General features: G+C 39.5%; 1 protein-coding gene across 1 annotated transcript in view; it reads right to left on the bottom strand.

Annotated features, from left to right (window-relative positions):
- scro (scarecrow) overlaps positions 1-14,090 on the bottom strand; it is a 53,753-nt gene extending 39,663 nt beyond the window's left edge. Inside the window, exon 1 of the mRNA XM_090376358.1 lies at positions 13,617-14,090. Within this exon, the coding sequence (XP_090232484.1) occupies positions 13,617-13,986 (370 nt within the window). The 5' untranslated portion in view covers positions 13,987-14,090. The remainder of the gene's footprint in view (positions 1-13,616) is intronic.
- Between the last annotated feature and the right edge of the window lie 321 nt (positions 14,091-14,411).

A 14,411-nucleotide genomic window follows, 5' to 3' on the forward strand; every position in this document is an offset into this window, starting at 1 on the left:
TTACTTATCTTAGACCTGATCCACCACCGGCACACTTTTCATTGAAGTCTGACATTTGTCATCACTTAATTCTTTCGCTGCTAAGGATTCATCTTTTTCTGAATCCTTAACTGTGAAGGTTAAGAGGTTAAGTGATGACGAGTACCAGATTTAAATTAAAGGGGGCGTTAAACAAAGATAAGTAAGCGCAGGTAACAGTTAGTTGCAGCCTGTAAAAGTAAATTTGCACAGAAGAGGGCTAGTTAGGTTAGGCGTGTTAAGCGCCAAAGTAGCTTAGGCTGTGAGGCGTCAGTATATTGTGTCAATTTACAGTATATTGTGTCATCTGCAAATTGCATGTATTGTGCAGTTGATTTGCCCGTTTGCTGGACCTGAAACTGTTGCTTCCGGGAGAAAAATCATGCAACAGTTGCCCGAGACCGACTAACTCAGCCGCATTGTGAAAAGCATGTATATGGCAAGTCGACTGGCTATTTACATGCTTTTACAGAACACTGCTTTTATAAGTACATACAGTATATGTACTGTTCTTGTATACACTGTGCATATATACCTATGCACTGGGTATGTTCTTCTAATACGTGTATATAATTTATAAGAGAGTTGAGGGCTAATTTACAGAAAAGATGTATTCCTAATAATCAATCAGTTTCTACCAATTTCTCCACTAAGAAATTTAATGTCAGTTCGTGTTTAGATGTGTCAAGTGAAAATGTTAAATTTTATGAAATTAAAAGGTAAAGGTATAAAAGTACTTGAAAAATATTATACACAAATTTTCTCTCTTCTTAAACATAATTTCAGTTAAAAAATTAAAATTTATTTATTTGTTAATAGAAGTAAAACCGTAATATAAATTCATCGTTATAATTCAATATGCGAACTGCATTTGGTCCCTGGGGTATGTCGTAAACATCTGGATCATCTAGTATATACTTGTAACCTTTCTGCCTCTACTCTGTCTGCTGTATGGGGGAACGGAAGGGGTGGCCCTAGTACTGTATATGAGGAAGAGCACTGGCAAAGGCATTATGATTAAGAAGCTGAGTATACCTCTTTACCACATTTATATCAGTGTATTATGAATTTCAAACACACGAAACAAACTTATCTGCGAAAAGATCTAAACCTCCCGAAAATTTCCCAATTCATTTATACGTGGTCTCAGTTCCAATCTCCACGCCTACAATCTACCAAGTTCCACTTACTTTTTTTTGACAGAATCTTAGTTGTTGATTGTCTCAACCATCACTCATTTCATTTGTTTTAAGTATTCACTCTATAATTCCTTCTGTTTCAAAGGTGGTACTTGTGCATATGTCCACACTGGCGTTTTTTTTTTTTTTTGTGTTTTTTTTTTTTTTTTTTTGTTAGGAGAGTTACTAGTCTGGAATCTCCATTTTTTGGATCTCATCTGGCTTAAAATCCGTTTACTCCATTCTCTAAAATTCATTTGTTATCACTTTCGTTTTACAACTCTAGAAATAACTCAAATTAGGATATCTCTAATCTAACTTTCCTAACAGTGAGGCAATTTGCACTCACTGGCGATTTTATTGTTCATAGCTCTAGCTGGCTTCAGTTTTCTAATTGTACGGGTCCGGTCTGGTCAAGATGCTGAGGTATTTTTACAACTTGTTCATTTACTTACCAGAATATCAGACAATCCTTACTGCCCCAACACTCTTGATTTTTTCCTCACCAACAGTCCTCATGACTTCGTGTCGTTTGACATTACAAGAATACGAAATTCCCACATCTGAGGTTGGTGTCCCCAAAACCTCTCAAGCTTCCAGACTATTCAAAAGAGGGCAGTTAATTAATGACTCAGCTTTTATGAAATCTCTCTCCACCCAGTGTTTCACAGCCATTCAGTTTCTGTTGCATGCCATTTTCTATAGATACTTCCATGGACACCGTTTTTCTGAACTAGCATCTGTAATCCACCCTCTTTCAAATCTCTTTCGAACACGTGCCTCAAATAGTCAGCATCCATTCGCTACTTTACTCCAAACTCACCGAAATAACTTATACTTCAGTTCTCGAGAACAATCTTCCTTCACACGTATTTTACGAAAACTACAATCTACAAAAATCCTATTTTCTCAACCTTCAACCCATAGACGGTTCTAGAGTACTATGAGTTCAGATATCTTTCAGATTCGGAGTAAGTAGATCTAATTAAGAGATCACTTAAGATCTAATTTGGCAAGCAATATGATGGATGTCCAGAAACATCTTCACGAATAAGACCTGCTATGCATTTACCTTCTCGATCTTACATAAAAAAGGGTGAAATTTTATTATCAAATAAACTAATGCAAAAAAAAAAAAAAAAGTTATTAATGCTAGTACCGAAAAGGATAGCAACTTTATAATGTGAGTCATCCCTAAATGTCATCCGTCTCAGAAATTCAATGTCATCATTCTTCAATTTTCCACTTTGTAATCATGTTTCGAGAAACGGGTAGCGTGACTAGGAAAGTCAGCAGTGAAGGAAAAAGATTCTCCCAATCAGGATCGTTATTTCCTCTTAAAAACCATAAGGAAATTTCAACAGAGCTAAGAGGTGAAAGGAAGGAAGCATTACTGCATGATGTGTAGATCTATAGAGGGAAAATTAGTTATCTAAATGAAACTTAAATGGTATTGACTCGCTTTAAGAAACTGAAAGTATTATAATAATAAATAAATTTTCTGTTTATACTCCGGGACGACTACACGGTCAGAGGAGTTCACATAATTAAAGCATATTTTTAGAAAATGTAGGCAGCGATCAGCTTATCAGTATCAATAAAGTTATCAGTTAAATTTACACAAGAGACTACGATATTACAAATTTTATACTATGAAAGATTTGCACTTTACTGAAGAGCAAAATTAAGACAATCTTACCAGAGATTTACATCATTTTGATTTTTGTAATTTGTACGGATACTTATAAACAAAAATGGGATTTGATCAACAATCAACAAGAAACTTTTTTTTTTTTTTTTTCTGGTCGGTGATTTGGGACTACTAATATATCGGGGGTGTCATCCACGTTTACGCGCTGTTGTTGTTATTTGGTTTTTAGGTGCATTAGCAACTAAGGCCATATTGCTCCGGAATATGCGGTGGTCATTCCCTGACCTTTCCGCATCCTCTGTATTTGGTGGTGACGGGCTCGAACCCCGGTCTAATCAAGAAGCATGTGCTACGCACTGCTGCTCCTTCCCACCTGGCTACGGAGGAGCCTGTTTACGAGCTATCCTCCCATAAATATTCAGATGACAAATAATGATGAACAAAGTGGATTTTGTTAAAGAATTTAACAACCTATTCTCCTGCTTTTGGCCTAAACGAAAACAGTAATTCATCGTGCAGGACTCAACCACATCATGACAGCAACTAACTGGAATTTGATGTCATTTTTCCTTTAATGCAGTCGCCATCGCAGCAGCCTGAACTCTTCCGAACGGGCATTGTAACTTGTCCCACTGATGTTCTCTGGGATTGCGGCAAAGGCAGTGTAGAACTTCGTTTTCCTAAAAACACGAGGGTCTGAATTTATGGGGTGAAGTATTGTTCGTGCTAGTATACGAAAGTTCCATGCAACTGAAAGAATTTTAGATATACAATTAGATATACACGACGTCCAATAATTGGGGATTTTCGGCAATGCAACCAAAGGACTCAGTCCGAAGCAGAAGCAGCTTCATATCGTGTGCTCGCTCCTGGGTGAATTTTTTTTTGAGAAAGCTACCTTAGGTAACGTTCTCCAACTTATATTCGATGGTTGATTGGTATGTGTTAATCGCCAAACCGCCTAAGGCTGTAAGGCTTCAGCATATCGTGTCTGTAAGAATGCGTTTTCTTCGGTAGGTTTGCTGAATTAAAAACCAAGTTTACGGAATAAAACCAGGCAAACCTTGTCTGAGACCGACTAGCTTGGCCTCATTGTGAAAAAAACCCGACAAATTTCTCTCATCAAGGCGATATTCGAACTTGGCGATATTGACAATGCCTTTACCGCATTGTCAAAAGACATGATCGTAATCACTTTGCTAACCAAGATCTTTAAATTCGACTATCAGATATGAACATTGTACGGTGTGGCTCGTTGTTCCATAGGAGCTATTTCCAATTGTTCTAGAGTCCACGATGGGAAATGCACCACTCCAAACGATGTTCGCTGTTTGTTGGTGTTATGTGAGGCTTTTGAGCTGCGAAAACCATGCATGTGCCACTCACTCCCTTTTTCAAGAACCACTTCGGGGATGATGTAGTCATCCTTTTCAATTTCAGTAGATTCATATCCTATTCCTATCTGTACTGCCATCGATGTTACATCTATTTGCAACATCGACCATAGATGACTTCAGAAAGCTTAAGTGGACTGCTGTAGCACGCGCCAACAGCTTCCTGACATAGCAGCCTGATAATCATATCTTTCGAAATCCGTTATCTTACTGGTCGCTACTTTACTGATACGTCTAGAGTGCTTTGGACATTTTATGCCTGTTCCTTATCTCTATATGCTCGGCTCGTATCGTTCGCTATCCTTTCAGGGAAGTCCAAACACTCTTGAGAGGATGGCGTATATACGCAGTCATCCAATGCGAATCGGGACAAAGCTTGTGGTTTTAGAAAATGAAAATTAAGTATCTGGTATGGCTACCATCAGCTTTAATGGCCACAGCGACTTGGGGGATGAACTCTCAATAAATTTCTGCATCCAGACACTGTGTGCCAAGTCAAATCTGTGAATGAAGTAAACACCCATGCCAAAAGTAGTGGCTACCTCCTTCATGCTGGACGTCTTGGAAAATCTCTTGATGTTCCAAGGCCCAACTGAATATTTCGTCCTACGGAATCTGGTTAGTTGAAAAGCTAAGATCTGGACCGACCAAGGTATATTTTCCACTGTATGGTCCTCAAACCACTACATCATTGACCACACTATGTGAGGAAAAACATTACCGTTTTCAGTGTCACTTTTACGCTTACACACCATCACAAACCAAATTGATATTAGGGTCCCCTGTAAATGATTACATCTACCCATATATTTATTTTGTCTGTAAATTGCGCGTGTTCTCTGGTCGATTTGCCTGTTTGCTGGAAGAAAAAACCCCAATTTCTGGGGGGAGGGGAACCTTACTATCTACGCCTGAGACCGACTAACTCAGCCACAGAGTGAAAAAGCCAACTAAAGTTCGCGTCATTGACGGGATTCGAACCCGGGCCTTTTTCACTTGGTGTGGGGAGGACGGTGAAGATACAACTGTGCTACACGCACAGACTGCAGACAATCACAGGCGTTACTTGGAGTTGCAAATAATAACTTGTGCTTGCTTCTGCAGTGTCATGGTATCCTATCTTATGCTGTTTTTCGGATGGTAGCTGGTCTTTCGAATTCAGCAAGAGCGGCTTTGAGATTTCCTGTTAGAGGATGTCTCAAATTCTGACAGTCTAAACAATTAAGGAAAATCACCCCTAGGTAATGATCGCCAAAATCGAACTTTAGGTCAATTTTAGTATTACACTTAATTTTCCATTGCCATAATGCTGACGTGGGATGAAGCACCTTCTGTTATCTGGCGAATAGCTATATTTGAATGTGGCATCTTACCACATAATACCTCATTGGTTTACATGTTTACACAGAGCATATCTATGAGGATCTGTGGGCACGTCTGAGAGTTTGCACTTATGGTCAAGGTTGTTTACTTATCCTCATCTTGTTTGACTTCAATGGTAACGAGAATAATGGAAGCAATGATAAAGAGTGCAGTACAGGGACATTTAGATAGAAATGGAATTCCGAAGGCTAAATACTTTTTTTCAAGGGAAAATCATGTTTAGCTAACCTGGTCAGTTATTTTGAAACGGTCTCTCATCAGCTGGATTTTAGAAAAATATTTGATTCAGTCAGTCATGAGAAGTTACTGTATAAGCTGGACATGCCAGGATCACGGTGAAATTATAAGATGGATTGCAAGGCGACTGCAAAGCAGGAGGCAGAGGGTTGCGATTAACTGTCGGTTTTGTTGTCGTAGGTAGGGTTTTGATCGCACCGGAAAAAAAAAAAGAAGAAGAAGAAGACATCGAGCTTCTTGAAAGGGTACAAAGACGGGCAACCCACTTGGTGAGATTTGCAAAAGGACACCCCTTTGAGGAAAGAGTTCGAATATGTAAGCCGTATAGCCTGGCAACCAGATACCTTAGAGAGGGACCTCATTGAGGTCTATAAGATTCACAGGGGGGAACAGGAAAATAAATGAATTTTCACTGTTATAATGATTTATCTGTTCGAATAAAACAGTGGTTATAATTACCGTCCTCCCCGCACCAAGGTAGAAAAGGACCGGGTTAAAATCCAGTCAATGACGTGAAGAACTTTTACGGAATTTTTTCATTCCGCGGCTGAGTTAGTCGGTCTCAGGCGTGGACAGCAAGGTTCCTTCTCCCAAAAACTCGGACTTTTTTGTCAAACGAAACAGGCAAATCAACCAGAAAACCACGCAATTTATGTACATAACACATGGGCAGATAAGATGACTGTTGGGTGGCCATAATATGATAGTTGTTATAAATGATTCCAGAAGTAAAGGATATACATTCAAATTACGTGGAATGAGGATTAGACTGCATTGTAGGAAGTTTTCTTTAAGCCAGAGAGTTTTTAATTACTGGAATAAGTTACCTCAGTGGCTAGTTGAAGTTTGGTGAATCGAAAACTGGATGGTACCTACGAGGGAAACAACAAGTAGGTAGTTTGTTTTTTCTTTTTTAATTGTTTGCTGTTGTTTTTATTATTTTTATGATTACACCTGTTATATACAGTAAATAGCAGACCAAATTGTAGATTTTCAGAATATTCTAAAAGCACATTAGAAACAAAATTTTTCTATTTATGATATTCACGCGATGCAGTTAAAAATCATCTCCCATTTGTCTTTACGTTTCTCTGAGTATGTTTAGTAGCATAAATAAAATAAATAAATTTTCTGTTTATACTCCGGGACGACCAAACGGTCAGAGGAGTTCACAAGATAAACAGAATACAAGAAACAGCACCGTATTCAGTAGTAACGGGCTTGAACATTGTAGCTAAGATCGACAATGCTCCAGCTGTATTTTATTTAACATGTTATATTAACTTATCGCATTGCAACTGATAACGATTTAATAAAAGCCCATATATTTAACACAATTATACAGTTTTTAAAGTATCGTATTAGTATAATGTACTGTATTTTCCACGTGCAGTTGATATTCCCAATATGCTTAATAAGTTTACTCTATTTACGACTAAGCTACTTATAATACATATATAAAAGTATTATACATATTATAGTGATTTTATTCTAGCTTAGGTACATACAGTAGTCCCACTCTGTAAGGGGGAATCGTGGTTTCTAAATCATTTTTGTGATTAAACAACTTTTATTATTATTAATTTATCTCTTTCTTCCACTAATGGGTTCCCCCCATTCCGCGACAGTATTGGTACCAGGTGCGTGGGGTGGTTGTTATGTCCGGTTATTATTATTGTTGCATACGCTTACTTCTAAATGTTTTTATAGTCGTATTCCAGTTCCTACTTTGGACAGTTTCAAATCAATATACTGCCAATGTATGTTTGCTCTCCTATGAGACGAGAAACCCAGAAGTGCAGCTACATATCACTATCACCACAATAATAACAGACAACAGCTCTGCCGTAAGCTTTCCTCCGTGCCTCTTTCTATTCAAACAGGTTTCCCCCTCTTTCAGAAACGAACCCGCCCACTTCCTATGATCACGTACCATTTATTCTAAAATTGTGTCAACACTGGATGGAGTTTACTCGTGTAATTCCCGCCCGGGTTCTGTTCCTTCCTATACTACCGTCCTTAAACGCGTTAAATGACGATTTCGTGTAGCGAAAGACAAAGCAAACATCAAGTGACGAATACAAAAGCGAGCATAAACTAAACCGTTGTCAGAATATATTAGTTGCGGTTTGACGAGAATCCCTTCCTTTAGCGCCATTCGCTCCTTCATTGCGGTTTGTTTCGGAATAATTTGAGAAACACGAAGGGCAGAAACTGATGGGTTACAACCCTTTGGTTGAATAACCAAATATAAGAAGGGTTTATCGAAACATTCGCTCCAATGCGTTTTTAATTTGAAATCAATGACGGATCGTAAACCAAATATTAATTATATAAAGCGATTGCAGTGGATAGGTTCCTGCAAGTTCACTGCGGCTTTTGCAGCCATCCCCAAAGGCGTCGTGCGGAGTGCCGCTGGAGGAGGGAGAACTGCTACCGATGGGGAAAGTCTACGCATCTTGCGAAGCGGATTTCGAGACAAAAGTGGGATTTGTGTGTACAAACTCCGTGCGAAACTAAACCAATTCGTGGGTCATGGTCTAATAATGCACAAAAATGGCCAAATCATCTTCGACAGTCCCGAGAGTCGCAGCATTAGCGCCTGTAGGTTAACACGCACACACTTCACAAGAATTGGTACATCTTATCACGCATTATTTATACGGAGGGACTTTAAGGAATATTTTTTAAAGCTTACCAAGGCGCTTACTGAAGAGCACTGAGAGTTTCGATCCAGTCGTTTGTAATCTAATCTTTTATATATAGTATTATAACTTAACAAGGCAGTACAGAAGACACTTTCTAGGCAACCAGGAGGTTAGTCCTATTACAGATGCATTGAACATCTTTAAACTTCGTTTGTGAATTATGTAGTCTTTTGCTGGATTCATGTGACAGTTGATAATCATGGTTGTGGATCGATTCCAAATTTCTTCTTTAAGTGCTAAAGGTCCAAGTCTGGTCGCAGAAGCTGAACTAATTTCACCAGACACTATTTTGCGAATGGAGTTTGAGACCGATTTTTTTCTTCAGTCCGATGGTTAGAATATGATATATTGGCATCGTTGTTGTTGATGGGTGGGTTTAGCGACTCAGACCATATTGCGCCATTCTATAAGGTCCGTATAAATGTATGTTTGCGGAGTGAAAACTCGGAATAACTGACAGGGAAAACCCTACTCCATCCGCTTGAGATCGACCAACTATAGGCTCTACTGAAGAGGACTTTGGAAATTCCTACAGTCAACCACAGAGAAACTAACCCAGACTTCTCCAAATGAGTGATATGTGGCGAAACCACTATTTGTAACGGAGGGCAGAATGTTGGCATACTTGATTGTGTTGCTGTTCGGTCAGCGTAAGGCCTATTTCTGTACTGATTACATCTGGCTTAATCTCTTAAGTTCAAGGGGTTCTCGACCGGCGAAGCAAATTCCATAATTAGTAATACGTTTTGATATTCTACTAATGCTTTCTAAAACAGCAATTTTCTTTCAGAAAGTAACGTTAAAGTCTCTTCCTTTGTACCTCTTAACTGTTTAATAATATCTGAATAAATGCCATTTAATGTAATAGTATACTGTTTTTTGGTAATAAAATTTATCAAAAAATCTACTTAAATCCTGTTGAAAGAGTTAGGTATTCTTGAAAAGCCTTTTAATTCGCAATAGATTAGAAACAGTAAACCGTGACAGTTGACCACTCAACCGCTACATTTACTAAAGTAAGCTTTAGTGAGTGTAGCTAATGGCGATGTTTTTTGTTCTAAGTTTTTAGGAGAAAAGTCTTTTGAAACTATATTTCAAAAGCTGCAGAACCACGTAAATAAATGTATTTATTAATAATATTTCTCTGGTAGTGTATTAAATCGCTTTCATTCGATTACATGATTAATCTATTAATTATTCAATCTTGGTTAATTAATAAGAAAAGTTAAATAAATTTAGCCACTTTCGGGCTGAATAAATTGCAATCTCAGCAGTTAAACTGAAACGCAAATGAAGTGTTTTTAAATATAGAAGGATAGACCTAAATAGTAGTAAAGCTATTCTTTCACGAGACACTCAAGTGTTATAAAGCTATCATTCGAATAATATAATCAGAAAATGAAAAATATAAAATCAGTCTGCAGAGTGCACAAAAAGCTTACCTCAGTACCCCGGTGCACATCCTATAAATGCGTCTCGGAAGCAGTCACATAATAATAAACATTTACCCACGAATCACGAGAGCGGGAAATATATTCACAAATATCAGGCACTCTCACAAGCACAGTGGATTGGAACTGGCAAAATATGACCAGGATCACCTGAAACTATTTGAATGGCAGAAAAGAGAAAATTATCATCAGAAGTAAAATGTAGGATTTCACTCAAGCTAGAAAACGTCCCGCCAAATGGGACATCCGGTCACACTAAACCCACCGCTATCAAAGGATCGTTAATAAGATCACTAAACAGTCAGTTAAAAACGCTAACGTCAAGAAAGAAATACTGGATGCTCCTGCAAAATATATATTTTTTTATACCTATTCGTAAACCATCGAAGAAAGTTTAAAATGATCCTTTATCGTGTTATAAAGGACCCGCAACCATAAAAGACCAATACATGAACACAGAGGTACATTTATAAATAATAATAAAATAAAATAAAAATCAAGAACAGCACCGTGTTTAGCAGTCACGCGTGCTTGAACTATGGCCCCCTCAGACGTGTGTAATATTTGTACACTCGCGTTTTCAGCAATGCAAATCGAATTGACATGGAATCGTATTCGCAGTAAGGGTATACGGACAAGATCAACTTGTCGATTTGCAGTTATATAGCGATGCCATCATTGTGAGATAATCATTTAACCAAGGTTAAATTACGTAGCCTGGGAGGGACAGTTCTGCGGCTTCCATATAACTGTATACAGATCAGAGACAAGACCGATTTACAAATTTCAGTTTGTAGCTTGCAGAAAACTTTTCTTTTCTGTAGTATAAAAGACTACAGAAAATTTTTATGGGGGGCAAGTTTTTTATTGAAAAAAGAAAAAAAAAAAGCCAGTTTGCTAGTTGTTTTGTAAACATTAATAAAATAATTTTAATTAGGGTTTCTCCAGAGAAAAATTAATACTGTACTGTAATTTAGTATCGCATCTTTTTAATCAATAATTCCACTTTTGGTTGATAATCCTCCCACCCACAGTGAGAAGATGAACCTCCTCATAGTGCGCATACAAGGTGTGCAACGACGGGTATATGTCATTAAGGCTCATAATTTTTTTGAGACAACGGCAACATCAAAGCATTTTTAAATGCAACATTTAGAATGTTAATGATGTTATTTTATGGCATTCTGATCTTGAAATAAAGACGAACTTTCAGATGCAGTGACTGGTCATTGGGCTTTTTCAAATCTCCAAGTGTATTTATTCAGAGATAGCAAGTTTAATTTAATTTTGAAAATCTAGGAATTATATTATTATATAAAAAAGGAAGTTTCTAGTGTCGTGAGCATTTTTATTCGTATTATATTAATTACACACCAAAATTTCAGAGAATTTCTTTGGTTCGTTGCACCAGTGGTGAATGATAACATAATGGACGGTTCTAAATCTCCGTTCCATGTGAACTATTTCATCTTTCAGATAGATTAAAGTAATCGATTTTATTGGTCAACGCACATAACTCCAGCTCTGATGAAAGTTTGGGTCATTATATTCTCAATTAATCAGATAAGTGCCATTTTTCCATTGGGTACCCTGTTAAAGTCCAGACTTGCACTTTCTGTAAACAAAAAATATACTTGTTGTTATGTTAATCTTTCAAATTTCTTCAGTTTTTGTGTTATGAGATAAAATGCTGGATTTCTTTTTGTAATCTGGGAAAACCGTAAATCATGTTCATATTTCTGAAGAAACTAATGAGAAACTAAAGAAGTTTCCGAAATAATAAATTGCAGAAAAATTAATTTTCTGTTTATATTCGGGGAAGACCACATAAAGTCACAGGAGTTCACAAGATAGAGGGAAAGAATACAAGAACAGCACCATATTTAGTAGTCAATTGGGCTCGAACCATGGTCACTCAAATGCACATACTTCTGTACCCTTGCGCACAACCGCTCGGAAGTTTCAATTAAAAGCATCGGCAAAACAACGGCATCTTTTTTTCGTCGCACTTGAAAACAGAAGTGACATTTTGAAAGAAACAAAGGAAAAGTGAGTGACTAGGAATGACCTCCGCTGACAAAACAAGATCGCAACCGGGATATCAGAAAAATTTTCAACAGCTGATAGCTGTTGTGAAAAGAAAATATTAAATTCAGATATAAGCACTATTAATCGGTTGGAAGTCGGGAAGAATATCGACCACTGTCTTGAGGCGAACGACAATGTGTACGCAGGAGTATTGATTTGAAACAACGCCAGCATTCTGAGAAGTATTATCATTTCATACTTCTGTTCTATAATCTCAAATTTCCAGACTCGAGCAAATTCTTCCACGATAAGTATTGGCAATACGAGAGTTGCCACTCGAAGATGACGACAAGTGGTTGAAATTTGACAACAAGGACCCACTACCTGCAAGTCGGCATCTCACTATCGAGTGCTAAGTGAACATCCCGCAACAGCCGCACACGGTAGCGATAGCTGAAGTCATCCCAAGATACACCACACATTTCGCATTCGCAGTTCACTTTTCGGAGTCGTCGAGCAGCTTCCCGAATGAGGAGGTCGGCACCATCAGGGACCTCAATCACAAGCTCAGACGCTGACAAGAGTTCGCAAGCAAATGCGAAAGTTGGGTGGAAATCCTTCCTTTTATAAAGGGGAGAGAAGAGCGAGTGTCTTTAGTCATTTCGCGAGAAGGGTGCTCCGAGATGTTGAAGAGCTGGTTACATTGAACTGGAGAGCATCCTCATTCACCATTAGCTCCGCCAGCCAAAGGAACGACAACAGAGGCTGTGTGGAGCACACTTCAGTCGAGGTGCAAGATGGTCGAAGAGGTGCTATTGATGTCCTAAAGAGCCTTCATGTCGACCATTCTGGATGGTCAGCATCTCCACCTGAGCCGTGTTGTTTAGTGACCAATGTGCTTACGAAAAAGAGAGAAAGAAAGAAAGAGGCTAAAAAGAAGCATCCCCTTTTACACCCCTCCCCCTTCCCCATTTCCGGAAGTGAGGTGTGAAGTAGCGTGCGACGAGTAAGGACCTGAGGAGTGACCCTCCAAGCTCGGGTCTAAGTGGCCCTCTAATATACTTGAAGGAATTACTTGGAGTCGCGCAGAAGTGTGGCGGGTTAGGGGCATAGAGCACTCTCGTGCTTCCGAAGAGGCTCAAATCTCTCTCTCATCTGCGCCCGGATGGTTCTCGATAGACTTTCCACCAAGATTGTCTATAAAGAGATGAAAAACTATTACGGGAGGCTCTTCATTCAGAAACAGGACTCTTGTGGAAGTCGAGTGCGCTGCGAGAGGAGTCAGAAGAAAATCTCTCGGAAAATCCGACTTATAACGATCGTCCGATCACCGTTTAAGTGTCGTGTGCACATTCGATATGTGAAAAGGAAAAGATTGAATGTTTTCCTTTTTGTACTCTTTTGGCGAGTACGTTTAAATTATGCTACGCATGCGCTGTAGCGATTTGAAAAGTTGCTGAGGATTTTCGTAAGTAGTATGCGGCAAAAAAAATACACGCGCGCACACACGCACACATGCACGCACGCACATACAGAAATAAAATAAAAGAAAGGAAAAGAATACTTACTTGCGAAACGTGGATCTGGCGTTGTGCCGTACCATCCCGGAGCGGTCTGTCTCACGTGATCTCCATAGTGAGCGGATATGTCGGTGCCGTTGCAATACTGTGACGGGAAGGTGTTGGGATGGGACAACTGCGGCATGTGCATGTAGGGGTTGGTGACGGGCACGTTCATGCTAGCCTGCGGTTGTGGGGTGCGGTAGGAGGCGGGGGAGGTGAGAGCTGACGGGAGTCCGGCAGCTACGGGATTGTCAACGGAGGCGGCGGCAGCAGCAGCGGCAGCGGCGACGGCGGCGGCCTTCTTGTAGCTTTCTTCAAGTGGGCTAAGGATGTCGGTCACTGAGAACGGGGTAGAGTGTTTGGGACTCAGTGACATGGCTTGCTCGCAGGAGTCACTGCGCTAAGTGCCTCTCGGCACGACCCTCTTATGCTGGAGCCGACAGCTCGAGCGGGAGCACGAGCGGGATCTTCCCGTCCTGCCTTTCGAGTGGCCACTGAGTACATGGGTGGACAAGTTGTGTCCCAAACGATACTGAGGGTCGCTCCGTACACAACAGCCATGAAGCACGCGCACATAAAGACACACGGTTGGTCAGAAGGAGAAAGGCGGCCATTCTCTATCTCGTCCAATACGCAGTCATAGATGTCAGACGGTAGCACGCATGCGCATATATCACCTCAGTAAGGAATGGAAACGTAACGTAAGGGAAGGACGGCGTAGAAAAAATAAAAACGATCCAGAATTGTAGAAATAGAGATGTCAGAATGTCACAGAGATATTGCTCGTGCCAAGAAAATGTG

This window comes from Mastigoproctus giganteus, chromosome 6, assembly GCF_048544385.1.
Source record: "Mastigoproctus giganteus isolate SK-2022 chromosome 6, ASM4854438v1, whole genome shotgun sequence".
NCBI classification, from domain to species: domain Eukaryota; kingdom Metazoa; phylum Arthropoda; class Arachnida; order Uropygi; family Thelyphonidae; genus Mastigoproctus; species Mastigoproctus giganteus.